The sequence below is a fragment of the Prionailurus viverrinus genome, chromosome B1 (genome assembly GCF_022837055.1).
Source record: "Prionailurus viverrinus isolate Anna chromosome B1, UM_Priviv_1.0, whole genome shotgun sequence".
Classification (NCBI taxonomy): Eukaryota; Metazoa; Chordata; class Mammalia; order Carnivora; family Felidae; genus Prionailurus; species Prionailurus viverrinus.
Genome location: NC_062564.1, coordinates 136,602,799 through 136,624,853, shown reverse-complemented (window position 1 = coordinate 136,624,853; position 22,055 = coordinate 136,602,799). Strand labels below are relative to the sequence as shown.

General features: G+C 36.0%; 1 protein-coding gene across 1 annotated transcript in view; it reads left to right on the top strand.

Annotated features, from left to right (window-relative positions):
- CDS1 (CDP-diacylglycerol synthase 1) overlaps positions 1-22,055 on the top strand; it is a 72,089-nt gene that overhangs the window by 36,494 nt on the left and 13,540 nt on the right. Inside the window, exons 6-9 of the mRNA XM_047856831.1 lie at positions 16,313-16,371; positions 18,062-18,144; positions 19,419-19,506; positions 21,910-21,978. Coding sequence (XP_047712787.1) covers positions 16,313-16,371; positions 18,062-18,144; positions 19,419-19,506; positions 21,910-21,978 — 299 coding nt within the window. The remainder of the gene's footprint in view (positions 1-16,312; positions 16,372-18,061; positions 18,145-19,418; positions 19,507-21,909; positions 21,979-22,055) is intronic.

Sequence of the window (22,055 nt, the reverse complement as noted above, 5' to 3'; positions counted from 1 at the left end):
CCACCCAGGCGCCCCAGATATGTACTTTTTAAAAGTCAGCTTGCCAGTGTGAGTCTTGGCTCTACTACTTACTAGCTAAATAAACATTGGGAAATGTAATTAATTTATCTGTACCTCAATTTCTTTGTAAAGCACTTAGAACAATACCTGGCGCTATTTAAATATTTGTTGTTGTTATCATTACTTTCTTCTTAAAGGAGGATATGAACTTTGAGTTTTTACTTTAGCTCTTACAAGTTTTTCAATAAATTCTTTTCTTATTAGCACAGTTTTGGAAACTGAATACAATACGGATGACTCTTCATTTCTCATTAAACTAGAAATATGAAGAGTGTATGGAGAAGTACGTCCAGTCCTTTAGAAGTATGTCATTGTATTCAGTTTTTGTGCTGTTCTGCATGATGCTCTTGCTTTAATAAAGCCTTCTTCAGACCCTGGACTTGATTTTGTTTCTGGATCTAGAAACCCAGAAAGTGAAACAGTCTGAAATGAGAATAGTAGTTTTTAGAGAATCATTTTTGGGATGGGAGGAACCTACATTTTCTAAAGAGTTTTATTACTCTTTTACATTCAGGGTTTTTTTTGGTGGGTTTGTTTGTTTTTGCTTAGTCCAGTTTTCTGTTAGTTTATTTTTAAAAATTGTTACTGATACATCTAAAGAAAGTACATGCCTGAAAGAGGATATTGAAAAGCATTTCTTTTCTTTCATGGGCAAGAGAAATTACTCATTTTAGGTAGTCATTCAATTTTAAATTCGAATCAGTTTACAAGAATCATGATAATAGAGAAATTAATGATGACTGAAAACAGGTAGAATTTGGATAGAAAAACATTGACTCCGATTCTACGTTTACCAAAGCACATTTGTGACATTTTTTTCTTGGTAGGAACTTTGAGTAGTTTATCTCACTTACCAAACTAACAGATTTGATTTACACTGTTAAATGTAAGTTGGATTTGGGGATAGATTCTTTACTGCTACAAGAGCAAAGAATACAGTGCCTTTTTACTTTGTATTTAGACTGGCAAGACTTTATTGGTATTTTAAATTTTAAAAACAATATTAGCAAAAAGTGTCCGTATTGGCTTCTGCTGCTGAACCCAACAAATTCACATTATTTTATAATATCAGTCTTATAATTACTGAATAACAAAATGATGATTAATGAAAATAGAAATCATTTGTATCAGTGTATGTCAGTTAAAAAATCAGTTTCAAAAACACAGTGTAGACCACAACCCTGTACCCCATCACTTACAGATTATTTTTTTTTCTAAGTAATATGCCCATTTCTTAATTCATATTAGGCATTACCTATTAACTACCTCTTATAACCTTTCTCTCTTCTCCATACTGTTTTTTATTGCCATTGTTTACATTTTTTTAAGTTTATTTTTTTTATTTTGAGGGGGAGAGAGCAAGAGCATGCATGAGTGGGGGAGGGGCAGAAAGAGAGGGAGAGAGAGAATCCTAAGCAGGCTCCGTGCTGTCAGCACAGAGCCCGTACATTTCCATTCTTATACAACTTTTTGTTTTTCTTTTCTTTTTTTTTTTTTTTTTAATTTTTTTTTTCAACGTTTATTTATTTTTGGGACAGAGAGAGACAGAGCATGAACGGGGGAGGGGCAGAGAGAGAGGGAGACACAGAATCGGAAACAGGCTCCAGGCTCTGAGCCATCAGCCCAGAGCCTGACGCGGGGCTCGAACTCACGGACCGCGAGATCATGACCTGGCTGAAGTCGGACGCTTAACCGACTGCGCCACCCAGGCGCCCCAACTTTTTGTTTTTCTTAAACTTAGAACTGCTTCATCTTCTCTTTTCCACATCTATAAATTTCTTTTTTTTTTTTTATGTTTATTTATTTTTGAGAGATAGAGACAGCATGAGTAGAGGAGGGGCAGAGAGAGAGGGAGACCCAGGATCCGAAACAGGCTCCAGGCTCTGAGCTGTCAGCACAGAGCCCGATTTGGGGCTCGCACTCAGGAACTGTGAGGTCGTGACCTAGGCCAAAGTCGGATACTTAATCAGCTGAGCGACCCAGGCGCCCCAACACATCGATAAATTTCTGTATAGGAATCCTTAATATTTCTTTTGGGTCTGTTCCATGCCTATTGGTAGTTTTTACAAATGTTCACACAAATCAGTGTATCAATCTCCTTTTTTCCTCAAGACCTCTGTCCTAGAAACCTCTCTAGTCTGGTCTTGTCTGGACTGTCTGCTTGTGGGCCTATTGCCTAGGTGTCCTCATGATTTGGCCTTCTCATTTCTTATATTTCACATCTTCCAGTTTCTGAGTTGACACCCTTATTTTGCTGAAGCATGGCCTCCAATAGTTTCCTGTGAAATGTTCATAGATGCTAAATGTTTTATGTTCATACATTTCTAAAAATATTTTCATTGTCACAGCTGACTGCTTCTGCTGGGGCTTGCACTTGTTATTAGTAGACTGGTACTTAGCACTATAGTCTAGAAGTCTAGGCCTTACCTTTGCCTTCTACTGAGAGATCTCTGTTTACTTTTTTCTGGAAAATACTGCTAGTCCCTGATTTCTCAGGTCTGGTAAAATTTATCAAGTCTGTTTTCCAGCTTCAAAATTTTGTAGCCATTTCTCTTCTATTTTCCTTGACGTTTCTTCAGTTCTCTTTGCTCTCTGGGTTTTCACTGTAATTTTCTTTTCTTTTCTCTTCTTTTCTTTTCTTTTCTATCCACAATCAATGTTGGGCTCGGTATTCAGTGAAATCTCCCTCCTGCCTCAGAGCCTTATTTACAATCTCCAGAATGTCTCCAGAAGTTGGCCAGTACTTTTGCAGACATTTTCTAAGTATTAAAGCTTATATGTTTATATCCTCTCCACACTTTTTTTTATACAAATGAGAACAGGTTATTACCTACCTGTTTTTTTCCATTTAATGCAGTTTGTGCATGGTTTTATATCAGCACATCTGAATCCAGTTTTTTCATATCTGCAGTTACATCTGTATTGATGTGTGTACAACAAATCTGAGGTAGAATGTCATAAAATAAGGTGACTACTGTTTCCTTTTCTTACTTTCCCTTTGTGGTTTGCTATAACTAATACTTAAGAATAACTTCTCCATTGAGTGGGTAAAGACAATGTAATTTATTTTCTTTGTTTTCTTTAGCTCTTAATTTTTAGTAATTGTTTGCTTCATATGCTAAACTTTCTGACTCTACTTTTCTAAAGAAAAATCAGTATTTCTTCCTTTTTTTTCTGACTTAATTTCTGCCATAGAAATAGCTTACCGCTTGCTGTTTTAGGCTATTAGAATCATAAAAACTCATCAAAAGCCATTTTTTCAGCAAACATATGAGTGCTTTCCAAATCCTACCACAAATGGTGTTGAGGATATACAGAGGGAAAGGAGGTTGATAGCATGCCTTCTGGGTCTTGAAACTGGTGAGACATGACTCCTCTAGTCCATTGCTGAAATGTGGACAGGGACCCCGAAGAGTATGAAGGGTAAGGAGGACTTTACTCTGCTGGAGACCATAGAAGGCCTTTGAGAAGAGATGACAAGTGTCATGAATAGTAAAGAACAAGCAGACGCTTGCTAGGTGAATAGAGGAAAAGGGCATTCCAGGCAGAGGAAAGGTGCAAAGGTTGGAAATGAGAGAGGATTGCATGTTCTGGGCCGCTGGCAGGCATTAAAGGTTGGAAAGGAGGTGGGAAGAAGCCACATCTTGAGAAGCCTTGTGTATCATGGGAAGGATTTGGACTTTATCCCTAAGAAACCAATGGAGAATTTTAAATTAAGAGATGATATAACTAGATCTGTAGTGTAGTGAAGGATGAGTTGGGAGACATTAATAGGATGACCAGACAGGAAACTGGTACTGTAATTCATGCTAAATATAAGGAGGGCCTGAGTTTGTATTTAATACTAAGAGGGTTGGAGGTTCCTGGGTGGCTCAGTCAGTTAAGCATCCAGCTTCAGCTCAGGTCATGATCTCATGGTTTGTGAATTCGAGTCTCACATCAGGCTCTCTGCTGTCAGCACAGAGCCTGCTTCAGATCCTCTGTACCCCCCTCTCTCTGCCCTTTCCCTGCTCGTGTTCTCTCTCTCTCACACACAAAAATAAATAAACATAAAAAACTTAAATACTAAGAGGGTTGGTTATATATTAAAAAATAAAAATAACTGTGACTATTCTTAGAAACAAACTGCTCTTTATTTTTTTTAATGTTTATTTTTGACAGTGTGGGGGTGCTTGGGTGGCTCAGTGGGTTGAGCATCCGATTTCAGCTCAGGTCATAATCTCACGGTTCGTGAGTTCGAGCCGCATGTCAGGCTATGTGCTGATGGCTCAGAGCCTGGAGCCTGCTTCGAGTTCTGTGACTCCCTCTCTCTCTGCTCCTCCCCTGCTCACACACACTCTCTCTCTCTCAAAAATAAATAAACATTGAAAAGAGAGAGAGAGACAGAGTGCAAGCAGGGGAGGTGCAGAGAGAGAGGGAAACACAATCTGAAGCAGGTGCCAGGCTCTGAGCCGTCAGCACAGAGCCCGATGCGGGGATTGAACTCCAGAACCGCGAGATTATGACCTGAGCTGAAGTCAGATGCTCAACCCACTGAGCCATCCAGGTGCCCCCAAACTGCTCTTTATAACAGTCTATGAAAAATTGCTTTTGTATCCCAAATTATTGGCCGAAAATGTACTTTTTGTTGAGATAACCACCTGTTTACATGTAGTTGTAGGAAGTGATAAGAGCTATCCCTTATACACTTTGCCCAGTTGCCAGCAATGGTAATATTTTGCAAAACTAAAGTACAATATCACACCAGGATATTGACATTATTACAGTTTTATGAATGTAGTTTCCTAATGCAACCTTGTAGTAACCTAGGAGCTGCTGTGTTAAATGATAAATCTTCTAATATAAATCATGCATAGTATTCTGTATCTATTATCATTTTACGTGTGGCCTAGATGTGGTCCTGTTAGAACATAAACAACCTACTTTGTGTCTCTCTTATTTTTTAAATGCCCAGTGCCTAGTGCAAGGCCTGGCATTTATGTTTCCAATACATACTTTTTGGATGAATGGTCAAGAGGCCGGGAACATGGACATTCACACCCAGTGCTTCTTATAGATATATTTTCAGCATCTGTGTTTTGCTTGCCACATCTTGAGGCCTTATTGGTGATTCTTGAAGTAGTTAACAACATTCTTGGGCTTAGTCTAGCAAAGGGAATTTGACTTTAAAACAGGAGTGAGGAAATAGAAAGCATGCTATGTTGAGAATGTGTACTTTTTTCTCAGATTATGCTGTGAAAATCTTTGGAATTCTTTTTGTAAAAAAATATTCAAAGGAGTCCTATAAGAATTTTAGTTCTTCAGTGATCAAATGGCTTTGGAAGGTGTAGGTCTTAGCAGATTTAAACAGCAGATGCAGCCCAAGCTATTTCATTGATACTGAATGTTATTAAAATAGAATGTAGGTATCTCCAGGTCTGACCCCCTCACCAAAGCCCATGAGACTAAATGACCTGTCTAATACCATACAAAGCAACTCACTGACAAAGACCCAGAAAGTCATTCTGACATTTAGATAATTTTGTTGTAAAATGAATTTAATTGGTAGTGAAGAAAAAAATCAGCAAGGCTGAAAGTAATAGAAAAAACATTTTCTCTAGGGTCTAAACACATTTTTAAAAAGCTCTTGGTCATTTGGATTTGGGGCTCTTTAGGAACCAGAGCAGCCATGTGATTATGTAAATAGTGATGAGTGAATAAGCTTAAGATGTTTGACTCTTAATATCATCACTGTAACATCTCTTTAGCTGACCAGTGAGATGCATGTTATTTCTAGTACTTTTTTTGCTTGAAATGTATGCGTGTATGCTTGTATTTTGATCTATAAAAAAACCCTAAAGGAGAAGGTGTGACTGGAACATAATACTTTGAAAATTCAAGAACATCAGTAGACTTGTAAAATTAAATCATGGCTAAAGTTAATGCATAATTAAGAATTTTTTCCCCAGACATCCTAGATATCTAATTACCTCAAAGGGTGTTGATGAAATCTTTAGAAAGACATCACAAACAACTGTTCACAGAGGACTCTACCTCCAAAACCATTTACAGTTTTTGAGTTAAAGACAGAATCTGTGCACATGCCAGTGTTGTTCTATACCTTAAACTCAACATATAGATGATAGAAAACTTTCTTTGTCTAAGCTAACATAATGGTTGGTTTGCGTGACAGTTTCTACAATACAGATTCATTTAAAACTTTTTAAAAACAACTCAGTCAGAGTCTAATGTCTCAATATGGGCCACATAATGCAGTGGGCTTCTGATTTCACGTAACATGATATTTGAAATATTTTGAAAAATATGGCCACATGAAAGAGTGAGAAAGAGTCATTAAGCTCCAATATTTAATCCTGGGTCCATCTTAATGTCTGTTTTTTGAGTTAAGGACTACATGTATTGAATTGGTTAATCACCAACAGTAAATTTTAGAAACAACTTTATTATGATTTCTGTCTCTTCAGTTAGATTCTGACTGAACTCCTTGAATGGGAGTGCTGGTCATATTCATTTTATTCTTTTTTTTTGTATCTGGCATATCTTCACTGTTCAATAAATATTTTTTGATTGTCCACTTTTCTGAAATTGCCTCAATCTCATCTTTATGGGCTTTTTAATGCCTTTTTTCTCCTTTACTTCTCCTGACTCGTTTAGAAATCTCATTCATTTTCTTTTTGAATATATTTGTCTCCAGTCTTTTGGGTAATTGGATCTCCCTAACTACCTGGGAACTCTTTGATATACTAGACAACAGGATGTACACATCTTTGTATGGACAAAACTAGGTGCAGTGCTATGTACATAAATGCTGACCAGTAGTAGTAATTAAACATAATTATAGGGGTGCCTGGGATGGCTCAGTCTGTTAAGTGTCCGACTTTGGCTTGGGTCCTGATCTCACTGTTCATGGTTTCGAGCCCCCTGTCAGGCTCTTTACAGAGAAGAGCCTGGAGCCTGCTTCAGGTTCTGTGTCTCCCTTACTCTATGCCTCTTTCCTACTCATGCTCTGTCTTTCTCAAAAATAAACATTAAAAGTGGCTACAATGAACAAATCAGGAGACTAGATGCTGGCGAGGATGTGGAGAAACAGGAACCCTCTTGCACTGTTGGTGGGAATGCAAACTGGTGCAGCCGCTCTAGAAAACAGTGTGGAGGTTCCTCAAAAAATTAAAAATAGATCTACCCTATGACCCAGCAGTAGCACTGCTGGGAATTTACCCAAGGGATACAGGAGTGCTGATGCATAGGGGCACTTGTACCCCAATGTTTATAGCAGCACTTTCAACAATAGCCAAATTATGGAAAGAGCCTAAATTTCCATCAACTGATGAATGGATAAAGAAATTGTGGTTTATATACACAATGGAGTACTACGTGGCAATGAGAAAGAATGAAATCTGGCTTTTTGTAGCAACGTGGATGGAACTGGAGAGTGTGATGCTAAGTGAAATAAGCCATACAGAGAAAGACAGATACCATATGTTTTTGCTCTTGTGTGCATCCTGAGAAACTTAACAGAAGACCATGGCTGAGGGGAAGAGAAAAAAAAGAGGTTAGAGAGGGAGGGAGCCAAAACATAAGAGACTGTTAAAAACTGAGAACAAACTGAGGGTTGATGGGGGGTGGGAGGGTGGGGAGGGTGGGTGATGGGTATTGAGGAGGGCACCTGTTGGGATGAGCACTGGGTGTTGTATGGAAACCAATTTGACAATAAATTTCATATTAACAAAAAATAAATTAAAAAAATAAACATTAAAAACAAAATTCAAAACAAAACAAAAAGCAGGCTCCAGGCTCCAAGCTGTCAGCACAGAGCCCGATGTGGGGCTCAAACCCATGAACCATGCCCCAAGAAATCCTACTTTTAATTGGGAGATGTGACCATTCAGGTATTGTTTATTAATTAGGAAAAAAAAGTAAAACTATGTATCCAAATGGACAAAGTTATGCTTTCCATAGGTTTATTGAAATATAGGATAATGTATTTTTTATTAAATTTTTAAAAACGTTTTTATTTATTTTTGAGAGAGTGCGAGCAGGGGAGGGGCAGAGAGAGAGGGAGACACAGAATCTGAAGCAGGTTTCAGACTCTGAGCTGTCAGTACAGAGCCCAATGAGGAGCTCGAACCCACAAACTGTGAGATCATGAGTTGAGCCAAAGTTGGATGCTTAACTAACTGAGCCACCCCAGGCACCCCAGTATAATGTATTTTTACACATTTAAGCATAAAACATACACATAGCTTTATGGTTGTGTATGAAAAAATAAATTTATGTGTTTCTTTTTCAGATTGTTCTTTAAAAATAATATTCCTTAGATATTCTAGGAAAATATACCCTCGCCAAATTCAGAAAATTATATTATCTTAATGTATCTTAAGAGTTAGACAATTATTGGGGCGCCTGGGTGGCGCAGTCGGTTAAGCGTCCGACTTCAGCCAGGTCATGATCTTGCGGTCCGTGAGTTCGAGCCCCGCGTCAGGCTCTGGGCTGATGGCTCAGAGCCTGGAGCCTGTTTCCGATTCTGTGTCTCCCTCTCTCTCTGCCCCTCGCCCATTCATGCTCTCTCTCTGTCCCAAAAATAAATAAACATTGAAAAAAAAAAATTAAAAAAAAAAAAAGAGTCAGACAATTATAGCCTTTATTAAAGCACCATAAAAAGCTGCGTGTTACTGGTGATTTAACAGTGAAATTGGACCAGGTAAAAGTGAGTTACCAAGACTGTCCTAGATAAAATCACCATTAGGAAAATATTGAATAATTCTGTTAGTGATTTTGTTTGAAGAAATGCTTAAGGGTGAATGGTGTTATATTATCTCAAAAATGAGAAAACCATACATGTGAGAGTGGTATTTGTGAGGCAATAATTCACAGTTAATGATGTTGAGAAGTTCCCACGGTTGTGCTGGGAGAGTCAGAGGGGTCCGTTTGGACAGAAGTAGAGCTTCCAGAAACATCTATCTTGTCTCTGCTCAGCTCTTACCCATTAGACTCTACACCACGTCCGATTTACATTTGCCTCTAACTGTGAACCAATAGCATAAAACAGCACAGAAATTGCATTGTTACTTGAGCCACAAAATAAGTCTACCTGTTAGAGAATAAAATCTTAAAAGCAATAATAATTACTAAAGAGGTTCTTTATGCTACTGGTGATTTCAAAGCCATGAATTTCATGTTTTAATCTGTACCTCCTTCCAGTTTCTTTCTTTGTCTCAAGAAAGTGACCTAGGGCTTTCAGTTGTGCTTCCGTTTGAAAACGTTCCCATGTTTATCTTGCAGTTCAGTCAGTCACATTAACTCCATAGGTGACACATAGGAGGTGAGATAGGATCTGGGAGCCAGTATGTATTTTCTTCCTTTGTCATTTTCCTTTACACTGACATTTTGAATTAGCTTTCAAAAAATAGCTAAAGGAAGCTGCTGGTTGATTATTTACTCTGGTCAGTGTAGTATCCACCTTGGTTGCTCTAGTAGGTAGAATGGCCTTGGTAAATATAACTTAGATATATGAAAGCTAGTGTTTATTTCATATGGGATAGATTACCTGACAATTCGTTTTCTATCTTGGGGAACTCACAGTAAGGATATCGTAGAATAGAATGCATGGATGGCACTTAACTGAAGTTAAACTTAATTTATGTATTTGCAATATCTACTTCTGTAAAGGAATATTTCTCTTTAGAAGTTTACTGATATCTTAGGCAAAAAGTGCTTCCCGTTGCGTCTCCTTATTTTGTATATGATTATTTCACTGAATTAGGTATAATTTTTATTTAGTAAAATGTTATTGTAATAAATTTGTGGGATATAAACATAAACCCAAACACATTTGCTGCTTGTAAATCTTTAAATTATTAAGAATATTATGTTTTACTACAGTTATAATATGGTTCTGAGAAGTATCAAGTCATTCTTAACCTGAATCTTACTAATAAGGATTTATGGAGCCACATGGCTCTTCAGAGTCCATAGGATCTGAGGGTTTAACTGTTTTGTAGCCCTGTGATTTTCAGTTAATAAAGTCCTTTGTGCATTTTTCTTCATACATAAAATGAAGATAATAATAGATACTTACCATCATAAGGATGTTAGAAGCATTAAATGAGGTGATATTTGTAAAATGCTTAAATGAGAGCCTGAAACATAATAAGTGTTCAGTAGATGTTAGCTGCCATATAATTAGTATTAATTTTTGGTCTTATGTAGAGATTACAACATTCTGTACATACACCTGATGGACTGATAAAGCAAGTACGTTTTTTTTTTCATATTTTGTGTTTTTTTAATATAGTTGACACACAATATTATATTAGTTTCAGGTGTACAACAAAGTGATTTGATAAGTTTATATCCTATGCTATGCTCACCACAAGTATAGCTACCATTTGTCACCATACAATGCTATTACAATATCACTGACTGTATTTCTTATGCTGTGCCTTTTATTCCTGTGACTTACTCATGCCATGAGTGGAAGCCTATATCTCCCACCCACCTTCACACACTTTGCCCATTCTCCCACCACCTTCCTTCTATTAACTGTCAATTTATTTTCTGTATTTGTAGGTCAGATTCTGGGTTTTTGCTTATTTACTCATTTGTTGTTGTTAGATTCCACATATGAATATAATTATATGGCATTTGTCTTCCTCTGACTTATTTCACTTACCATAATACTCTAGGTCTATCCATGTTGTTGCAGTGGGAAGAGCTCGTCCTTTTTATGGCCGAGTAATATTCCTCTGTGTGTGTGTGTGTGTGTGTGTGTGTGTGTGTACACACGTATATAGCCACATTGCCACATATTCCTAACCTGTCTATTGATGGACACTTACGTTCCTTCCATGTCTTGGCTATTGTAAATAATGCTGCCATAAACATAGGGTGCATGTATCTTTTCAAATTAGTTTCTTTCTTTCCTTTGGGTAAATACCCATTAGTGGAATTTTTGATTCATGTGATATTCCTATTTTTAATTTTTTGAGGAACCTTCATACTGTTTTAGACAGTGGCTGTAACAATTTATACTCCAATCAACAGTGTATGAGGGTTTCTTTTTCTCCATATCCTTGCCAGTGCTTGTTATTTCTTGTCTTTTTAATTTGAGCCATTCTAATGGGTATGAGGCGATAGCTTGTTGTGGTTTTGATTTGCATTTCCCCGATTATTAGTTACGTTGAGCACTTTTTCAGTGTGTTAGAAAAATGTCTGTTCAGGTCCTGAATTTTTTTAATTGGATTGTTTGTGTTCTTTTGGTGTTGAGTTGTAGAAGTTCTTTATATATTTTGGATACTAACCCTTTATTGGATAAATCATTTGCAAATATCTTTTCCCATTCAGTAGGTCTCCTTTTATATTGCTGATGGTTTCCTTTGCTGTACAAAAGCTTTTTATTTGGTAGTCCCAGTAGTTTACTTTTGCTTTTGTTTCCCTTGCCTTAGGAGACACATCTAGAAAAATATTGCTATGGCTGATGTCAGAGAAGTTACTGCCTGTGCTTTCTTCTAGGATTTTAATGATTTCAGGTCTCACATTTAGGTCTTAAATCCATTTTGAGTTTATTTTTGTGTATGGTGTTAAGAAATGGTCTAGATTCTTTTGTATGTTTGCATGTCCAATTTTTCCCAGATCTGTTTATTGAAGAGACTATCTTTTTCCCATTTTATATGTTTGCTTCCTTTGTCATAGATTAATTGACCATATAATCAGGAATTTATTTCTGGTGTCCCTATTCTGTTCCATTGATCTATATGTCTGTTTTTGTGTCAGTACTATACCGTTTTGATTACTGCAGCTTTGTATAGTATATCTTGAAACCTGGGAGTATGATACCTCCAGCCTTTTTTTCCCCCCTCAAGATTACTTTGGCTATTTGGGGTCTTTTGAGGTTCCATACAAATTTTAGTACTATTTGTTCCAGTTCTGCGAAGAATGCTTGGTATTTTGGTATTTTGTTAGGAATTGCATTGAATCTGTAGATTGATTGGGGTAATATGGACATTTTAACAATATGAATTATTATGATCCATGAGCATGGAATATCTTTACATTTGTTTATGTTATCTTCAATTATTTTCATCAGTGGTTATAATTTTCAGAGTACAGGTCTTTCACATCTTTGGTTAAATTTATTTCTAGGTATTTTATTCTTTCTGGTGCAACTGTAAATGGTCTTGTTTTCTTAATTTCTTTTTCTGCTACTTCATTATTGGTGGACAGAAACACTATTGATTTCTAGGCATTAATTTAATATCCTGTAACTTTACTGAATTCATTTATTACTTCTGGTAGTATTTGGGTGGGGTCTTTAGGATCTCCTGTATATAGTATCATGTCTTGATCCCCGTTTAACCTCTTAACCAATATGGATGCCTCTTCTTTCTTTTTCTTGTCTGATTGCTGTGGCTTGGACTTCCAGTACCATGTTGAATAAAAGTGGGGAGCATGGACATCCTTGTCTTGTTTGTGATCTTAGAGGAAAAACTCACAGTTTTTCCCCATTGAGTGTGATGTTAGCTGTAGGGTGTGTGTGTGTGTGTGTGTGTGTGTGTGTGTGTGTGTGTGTGTGTGTGTACACATACATACTCTAACCCTACTTTGTTGAGACTTTATCATTAATGGATGTTGGGTTTTGTCAAATGCTTTGCAACTATTGAGATGATCATATGATTTTTGTCCTTCATTTTATTGATGATGGTGTATATCTTGTTGGTTGATTAGTTAATATTGAACCATCCTTGCATTTCTGTAATAAATCCCCCTTGATCCTGGTGAATCTTTATAATGTATTGTTGTTGTATGTGGTTTGCTAATATTTTATTGGGGATTTTTGCATCTGTGTTCAGGAAGGTTGGCCTGTAGTTTTTGGTTTTTTTGTGTGATGTCTTTGTCTGATTTTTGTGTAAGGTGTTTGTGTTTGGTGTTGAGTTGTAGAAGTTCTTTACAAATGCTGGCTTTGTAGAATATATTTGGACATTTTTCTTCTATTTTTTGAGATAGTTTGAGGAGAATAGGTATTAAATGTTTTCTGAATGTGAGTCTGTCTAGTCCAGAACTTTAATTTTTTGGTAGTTTTTTACTAGTGATTCAATTTCTTATAATCAGTTTCTTTGGATTTTCTATTTCTTCCTGTTTAGTTTTATATATTTTTTTAATTTTTTTTATTTAAAAAAATTTTTTTTTTTAACGTTTATTTATTTTTGAGACAGAGACAGAGCATGAACGGGGGAGGGGCAGAGAGAGAGGGAGACACAGAATCGGAAACAGGCTCCAGGCTCTGAGCCATCAGCCCAGAGCCCGACGCGGGGCTCGAACTCCCGGACCGCGAGATCGTGACCTGGCTGAAGTCGGACGCTCAACCGACTGCGCCACCCAGGCACCCCACTTCCTGTTTAGTTTTAGAAGATTGTGTATTTCTAGAAATTTATCCATTTCATCTATCCATTTCTTCTAGATTGTCTTATTCGTTGGCATATAATTTTTCATAGTATTCTCTTATAATCCTTCGTGTTTCTCTAGTTTTAGCTGTTACTCCTCTCTTGTTTCTGATTTATGTATTTGGGTCTTTTCTCTTTTTTTTCTTTATGAGTCTGGCTAAGGATGTATCTTAATATTGTTTATTTTTTCAAAGAACCAGTTCTTGGTTTCACTGACTTTTTTTTCTACTGTGGTTTTTAGTCTCTATGTCACTTATTTCTGCTCTGCTCTTTATTGTTTCCTTTTTTCCTACTCACCTTGGGCTTTGCTTGTTCTTCTTCTAGTTCCTTTAGGTGAAGGTTAGGTTATTTATTTGAGCTTTCTTCTTTCTTGAGGTAGCCCCTTATCACTATGTATTTTCCTCTTAGAACTACTTTCACTGTGTTCCAAACATTTTGGATCATTGTGTTTTCATTTTCATTTGTCTCCATGTATTTTTTTTAAATTTCTTCTTTGATTTCCTTTGGCCCATTAGTTGTTAGGATCATATTGTTTAGCCTCCATATGTTTGTGGTGTTTCCATTTTTTCCTTGTGATTTACTTCTAGTTTCATACCATTGTGATTGGAAAAGATACATGGTCTCAGTCTTCTTAAATTTATTGAGGTTTGTTTTGTGGCCTAATATGTGCTCTATTCTGGAGAGGTTCCAAGTGCACTTAAAAAGAATGTGTATTCTGTTGTTTTTAGATGGAATGTTCTGTATGTATCTCTTATGTCTATCTGGTCCCATGTGTCGTTCAAAGGCACTGTTTACTTTGTTGATTTTCTGCCTGGATGATCTATCCATTGATGTAACTGGTGTGTTAAAGTCCTTCAATATTATTGAATTACCATCAGTTTTTCCCTTTGTGTCCATTAATATTTGCTTTAGGTGCTCCAGTGTTAGGTGTATAGATGTTTATAATTGGTATATCCTCATGTTGGATTGACCCCTTTATCATTATATAATGCCCTTCTCTGTCTCTTGTTATTCCTTGTTTTAAAGTCTACTTTGTTTGATATAAGTATTGCTATGCTGGCTTTTTTTTTTCCCCACTTATGTTTGCATGGTAGATGTTTTCTCATCTCTTCCCTTTCAGTCTGTATGTGTCTTTATTTTTTTTTTTATGTTTATTTATTTTGAGAGAGAATGAGTGGGGGTGAAGCAGACAGAGAGGGAGAGAGAGTCCCAAGCAGGCTCTGCACTGTCAGCACAGACTCTGACATGGATCTTGATCCTGCAAACCAGAAGATCATGACCTGAGCCTAAATCAAGAGTCGGATGCTTAAATGACTGAGCTACCCAGGCACCTCCCCCATATGTATCTTTAGATCTGAGGTGAATTGCTTGTAAGCAGCACACAGAGGGGCCTCTTTTCTTTATACATTCTGTCATCCTATGTCTTTTGATTGGAACATTTAGGCCATTTACATTTAAAATAATTGTTGATAGATATTGCCATTTTATTACTTGTTTTCTGGCTGTTTTTGTATTTCTTCTCTATTCCTTCTTGCTCTCCTTCTTTGTGATTGATACGTTTCAATAGTCTTATGTTTGACTTTCTTTCTCTTTGTTTACTGTGTTGATTACAGATCTTAGGTTTGTGGTTATCATGAGATTCATATATAACATTCTAAGTAGCAGTCTACATTAATTTAATGGTCATTTAAGTTCAAACACATTCTTTTTTTTTTTTTTTAATTTTTTTTTCAACATTTTTTATTTATTTTTGGGACAGAGAGAGACAGAGCATGAACAGGGGAGGGGCAGAGAGAGAGGGAGACACAGAATCGGAAACAGGCTCCAGGCCATCAGCCCAGAGCCTGACGCGGGGCTCGAACTCACGGACCGTGAGATCGTGACCTGGCTGAAGTCGGACGCTTAACCGACTGTGCCACCCAGGCGCCCCTCAAACACATTTTTAAAAAAAAAACAACAGAAAAAGAAACAAACACCTTTTCTTTTCCTTTTTTTTTTACTCCCCCCCATGTATTATATGTATGTGATCATATTTTACATCTTTTTATTCATAATTTTCTTATGTTTACTTATGGTAATTTCTTTTCTACTTAAGGAGGCCCCTTTAATACTTCTTGTAAGACTCTTTTATCTTCTGTTTGGGAGACTCTTTATCATTTCTTTAAATTTAAATGATATACTTGCCAGATAGAGTATTCTTGGTTGTATGATTTTTCCTTTCAGCACGTTGAATATGTCATGCCACTCCCTTCTGGCCTGCAAAGTTCTGGCTGAAAAATCAGCTGATAGCCTTATAGGTTTTCCCTTGGAGGTAACTTTGTTTCTCTCTACGCAGATAACTTTTATTCAGCTGAAATTCAAGATCTGTTTTTTCATGTTCACATATTTGCAAGAGACTAATTCTCTTAATGCAGGGGATGTTTATTGAATTTATATCATGGAATATAGTAGGCATTTTGGAGAATACAAGATCATTTCACTCAAGAAGCTTTTATTTAAAATGCTTATTATAAGGGGCACCTGGATGGCTCAGTAGGTTATGTGTCGGACTCCTGATCTCAGCTCAGGTATTGAGCTCAGGGCCTTCATTTAGTTCAAGCCCCACATTGGGCTCCAAACTGGACATGAAACCTACCTAAAAAAATAAAAATAAAAATAAAAAAAATAAAATGCTTAATATGAGTAGGAGAGGTGACCTATGAGTAAGTGCTAAACTATATCTAGAAGTGGTTCAGAAAATTGGCTTATTTGAGCTGGTGAATCTTACATTTTGTAACAAATTGCACAAGCGCATGTGTTTTGTTCTTGAACAGGTTTCTGCATGTTTGTGCTGAGCTTGGTGAAGAAACATTATCGTCTGCAGTTTTATATGGTCTGTATTAACTATTATTCTGTAGTTACTGTATATAATAAAAACACTCACCTTTAATTTTTTTTTTTCTGTAGTGAGTAGATCTAATCTGCTAGTTGGTGTTTTGCCTAACGTGGGGGCATTTCAGTTTTGGTTGACTATTAAATACACAAGGTTTAAGTTGTAAAGTTTTTGAAGGTTTAAAAATTTTAACTGTTTTCAAAGTTTCCCAAACTCTTTCTTTGAATATTTTCAAAGCCTATAAAATGAAAATCAAATATTTGAAGCATGTTCATAGTCTCCTGAACAGTTAGTAAGGAAAACACATACCATGTTTTTCTAGAGAAAGTATCTATGTTTATTTGTTGTTAGCCTGAGCATAAAGAGAACAGAACATATATTTTCTTGGTAGTTGTGGTTAGTCACACAGTTGATTGCATAATTCTTTTTGCCCTAAGGTGTTTTTTTTGCACTGTATCATTGAAGTATGTTCAGTGTTTAATGAAATTTATCACTGTGCATTATGAACTTATTTTCTTAAAAGCTGGCCAATTATAAGATTGTAAAATGCAAAATTTACATTTTACAAAATTTACATTTACAATGGTATTTAAATCTGTGAATTTATGTGTTAGGCTTATTTTGGATTTGGATATATTTCCTATTCTTTATCCTTTGCTTTTCTCCATTAAGACATTCTATTGAGCATCTTCACTGGGAAGCTAGAATTTCTTACATTTCTAATTTCTGGGGATCTTGAGAGGAGATTAAAATTCTCCATAAGAATCTAGAAATCATCAAGACAAGTTAGAAATAATAGAATGTGCTATGAAAATATAAATGGTGCCTACTGAAAAAAATTAAATACACGTTTTGAAGAAACCAGGATAAAAAGAATTGGATCTTTTATACAGATAAAAAACAAAACAAAACAACTAATATATTATTTGCCAAAATGGGAAATAAGTTATGAATAAATCAAAATATTAAGAATTATCAACATTTTATAAATTCTAATCAAAATTGTAAGACAAACATATAGAAACATTAGTTTTTTTCATTCATATTGTCCTCATACTGATGATGCTAAAAATTACTAAAGTGACATTTCTCAGGCTAGATGGACTTGATGAGACACACAAGTCTTTGAAAATCTGAAATCAAATACTGTCATTGAATAGTGCTGTAAAGACCAGTTTTCGAGAATGAAGAGCTGGCACTTAAGGGTAATTGGTCCCTGCTGGTTTGAGTTATTTGAAGTCAGAAATAACTCCTAATGGGAAAAAGCTACCATAGTGAATTCTGAAAGAAAAATCATTTTTAGCATTTTTAATAACTGCAGAATGCCAAGGAAAATGTTTCTCTCTAAATTCTGAAACAACCACCATAACTTTCTCATTATCATTTTAACTAATGACTCAAGATTATTGTATATTTTGTATATGTTTTTAAATTTAGTAGTGTATCAATACTGTTAGCTTTCTATTTGTGTATGAATTAAGATTACTTTGTTAAATGTCTTCATGGTTTTAAGGTTCCAGTAGGAACCAAAATGAATATAATTTACTAACAGCATTTATTCTGTATGACCCTACCTTTTAAAATTTGACTGAAAGTCATGCTAGAAACTTGTGTTTCAAAATTGCTATTGCTCCAGGGCTGCACTGATGAGTTGTGTTCACTAATTGTTTTGTTCTTGGGCTATTAACAGTTCGCGTGGACTCATGTCACTTTACTGATAACAGTTACCCAGTCACATCTTGTCATCCAAAATCTGTTTGAAGGCATGATATGGTAAGGGGACAGTGTTATGCTGCTTTGTATTTATATCCTAGCCTTTTTAAAGCTCTTTCACATTGGACAGTGTCTTTCAGATTTCTACTAAAATGTGCTCTCTGTTGTTGCTCTATTTCATTAAAATGTCTTCCTGAGTTTTGCTTACCATTTGACACCTGAAGACAAATGCTTTGTTAACAACTTGAAAACCCTTCTTATTCGGGTTCCAAATAAAATGCAGGAAGTCTTCCTAAAAGCTCCCACAATTAATTAACATTTTCGGGTGTTACTGCACCTTAGTGTGCCTTTTTACAAAGCACACATAGACTTTAAAAAGAGTATATTATTTTTGTGGAATGCAAAAAGTACATGAATGTTTGCTTGTCAGCAAACAGAATGCTGGCAATGTATTTTCTCTGGGTGAAAGTTGGGTAGGTTTTACTCTGCCTTTACACAGGAGTAGGTGTCCAGATTTCAGATGGAGTTACTTGCTACATAGCAGTGCCTTGCAGATTCAGAAAGCATTTTTGTTTAAAATTACGAAAGTTATTACTTAAAAATCAGAGTGGAGAAAAACTTATGCTTTAAGAAATCTGACCATATTTTCCCTGCGTTCTTTTAAGTCCATTAATTAAAATCTTTTAGAGGTGATAGGTTTTGTCAAAATAAAACCCTTCACAGCTCTGTGTTTTAATTTGTTTATACTGAGGTGTGTGTATAACAAAGATTGTCTTCCATATGCAGACTTTTAATTGATGGGGAGCAGTTACTGAAATTAGTAGGTTCTGTACAATTAGTAGGGTTTAATGTAACTATAGGCTAAGATAGAATTGAAATTGATAATTATTCCTGAAAAAGAATTTTTATTAAGAGCTTGGTATAAATTTATGAAGATTATACTGTGTCTAAACAGATGACTTATTTCCATTTTGAAAGACTGCTTTTTAAATTCTTTGTTCTATTTATAACTTGTTCCTCATAAAAGTAAAATTTGAAAGTTTATAGCTATAGAAATGGATTGCTTAATATTAAAATTAAATTGATTATTTAATATTTTCCTTAGCAATATTCTCCTGGTATGTTAGTTTATTTATAGATTTTGCTCTGCTGAATTGCTTAGTGGGAAAATTTACTTGATACTTATTGTTTCTACTAATGTTTTGGCAAGTGTTATGTTCTGGATGAGGCTGCAATATAATCCAAAGGGCTATTGGATTGGTTCAATATGAGTCATAAACCTATATAAATGTTTGCCACTTAATCATATGGACTTTTTTCTGATTTTTTTTAAGGTTCCTTGTTCCAATATCAAGTGTTATTTGCAATGACATAACTGCTTACCTTTTTGGATTTTTTTTTGGGAGGACTCCATTAATTAAGGTAATGGAACAACATCACAAGCAAGCCATTACCATAACCTTAAAGATTAGCCACTGGAGAAGATCTCCAACAATTTGGTGCTGTTGCACATTTTTATTTCTGAGGTGCTTTGATTTTCCTTAGCTGTGCTTAACAGCCATAGTGTAGAGGCAGTGAGTCATGTTTCCCAGTGATTCCATGTGGATTCTTAGACAACCTGTTAGCTCCTCAGTAAGGACCTGACTCCATCATTTGTCCTCTGTCTTGTGAAGAAGGCTCATTTCATCTTTCTGCTGGTTTCTTTCTGTTAGCTATAGTGCAATTCTTCTTTCTTCATTCCCCAGCAACCCTACAAACAAGCCTTTCCTAGACTCTGCTCTCCTCTGTCACTGTCTCCTCTATCACCTCCTTTACCAAATTTTTTTTAAAAGTGTACACTTCATCACCTTCCCATAGTCCTGTCCACTTGTAAGACTTTTACACCCAAGCTTATTTTGAAAAAATTTGAGGCCCTACAATAAAATACTGATAATGCATGTAATAAGGAAAGGTTAAGATAAGGGAAAGGAAAATACATGTGAAAAGACCATGTTGTTTTGCCTTAGATTTGGTTCTGCTTACATTCAGTGGAGGCAAAGAAAGAAATGAATTAATGAATTATACAGTGCTCATTTTGGGGAAGAAAGAAACAAACTGATTCCTCATGGAAAAATAGACCTTTTATTAGAACTGATTACCTTTAAACAAACTTTTTGTGTTGGGGCTTTAGATAGGGTTCTCCCCATTCATGTATTATGCAAAGTCTTTAATAATATCCCCAGGAATATTTTGGTTGGCTATTTTGATGTTACTGTATGAAGGCAGTTTGGAGGGACTGGGACAATTGTGCAGATACAAAACCTGTTTGTTAAGTATGATACAAGAGTAGCTTAAGTGTTCCCAGAGGAACACATGGATGTGCCTGTCCTTTAAAAGTCTTCCATAAGTTCTTCCCCATGTAAGAGTCCAGCAGCATACAGCATCAGGCTGAGCTATAGGGAGGGATACAGCAAGCAAGGTATATATATATTTTTAAAAGTTTCTAAAGCTGCTGCAGCATCAGAGCAAGTGATTAAATATTCAAGACTTCTGTACCAGGTAAGTTTTTGGCTTAGAAAGCCTTCAGAGAGGCTGTTATGGTTGTAGAGGAATCTTACTGTTTGATTTTGGACACAGATTTCTAGTGAATTTACCAGGCTGGATTAGTTGTATAATATACCCATGTGTGATTAAGCAAGTTAACCCCTAAATCAGTTTTATATAGGTCAATTTAATTTGAGAAGTCATCTTTAAAATAATCAACAGGCACTTTTGAATTTGAGTCAACTACTTCATGACAGTAATACTGAATCATCCTAGGAAATTGTCTCTGTGGAAGAATTGTTATCAGATTTGTCAAGAAACCATTTCTGTCAACACTTTGGCTTTGGGTTTTATGAACATCATTAGGACAAAAGGTCTATAAAGAGATCATGTAGATTAGCCTGTCACCTGTTTCTGTCTGCAGAAACTTCTGTCTGATATTTATTTGGCTTCTGTCCCCACCCATCCACTGAAAGAGTCATCACAGAGGCCATCAGTGATCTCCCCATACATCAGTCCTTATCATATAGGGCACCTCAGGCAGTTAGAGCTGTGCACTCCCAAATCTTTTCCTCCTGCCCCTGCATCACTGATTTCCAAACTTTCCTCCAGATTTCTCTGCCTGAATGCCCCATTGACTGAGAAACAATAGCCGGAATCTGAAACAGTATCTATTATTAGAAGCACAACATGTTCCTTTCTTCATGGAGACAGACATAGATTGTGACCCAAGGGAGAAGGATATGTGAATACTTGTGGAGCAAATACTGTATCTGGAGTGTTTTGCCATTTCAGGAAGAGGTCTGTTGAATGCATGGCATTTTTGAGAATATATGAAAATCTCATGTGCTGCAATGTCTGTGTTTTGTTATACTCATTCTTCTATTTTTTGTCAGTAGTAGGTCAATACAGACCATATGTACTTGGAATGACTATATCTCACCCTTACTGCAAGAACCACCCTATTGTGGGGGTTTATATAAGCATAAAAGTCATGGGACGATGATTTCAATATAGAGTTCATAATTCTTTGGGAGAGAAAAAAATAAATCGAGGTTATTTATACAGAAACATATATTCACAGTTTGAGGGTCTAAAATGTGTTAGATATTACTAGAGAAATTTGTACAAATAAATCGGGATCATGGAATGAAGGAAAAAGGTTTGCAAAGCCATTCCATCAAGAAAAAAGTACGGAGAGATGTATAAGGTATTGTGGGAATTCACTGAAAACAATTTGCCATATGTATTTGTGTGTTTTGTGAGTGTAGTAACTTTTTAATTTTATTTGGCCTTTTTTAGTTGTCTCCTAAAAAGACTTGGGAAGGATTCATTGGCGGTTTCTTTTCCACAGTCGTGTTTGGATTCATTGTGAGTTTTACTGAGATGTTTATTTTATTTATATTTTGAAAATGGTGGCAAATTTATCAATCTATTTTGAACCTAAA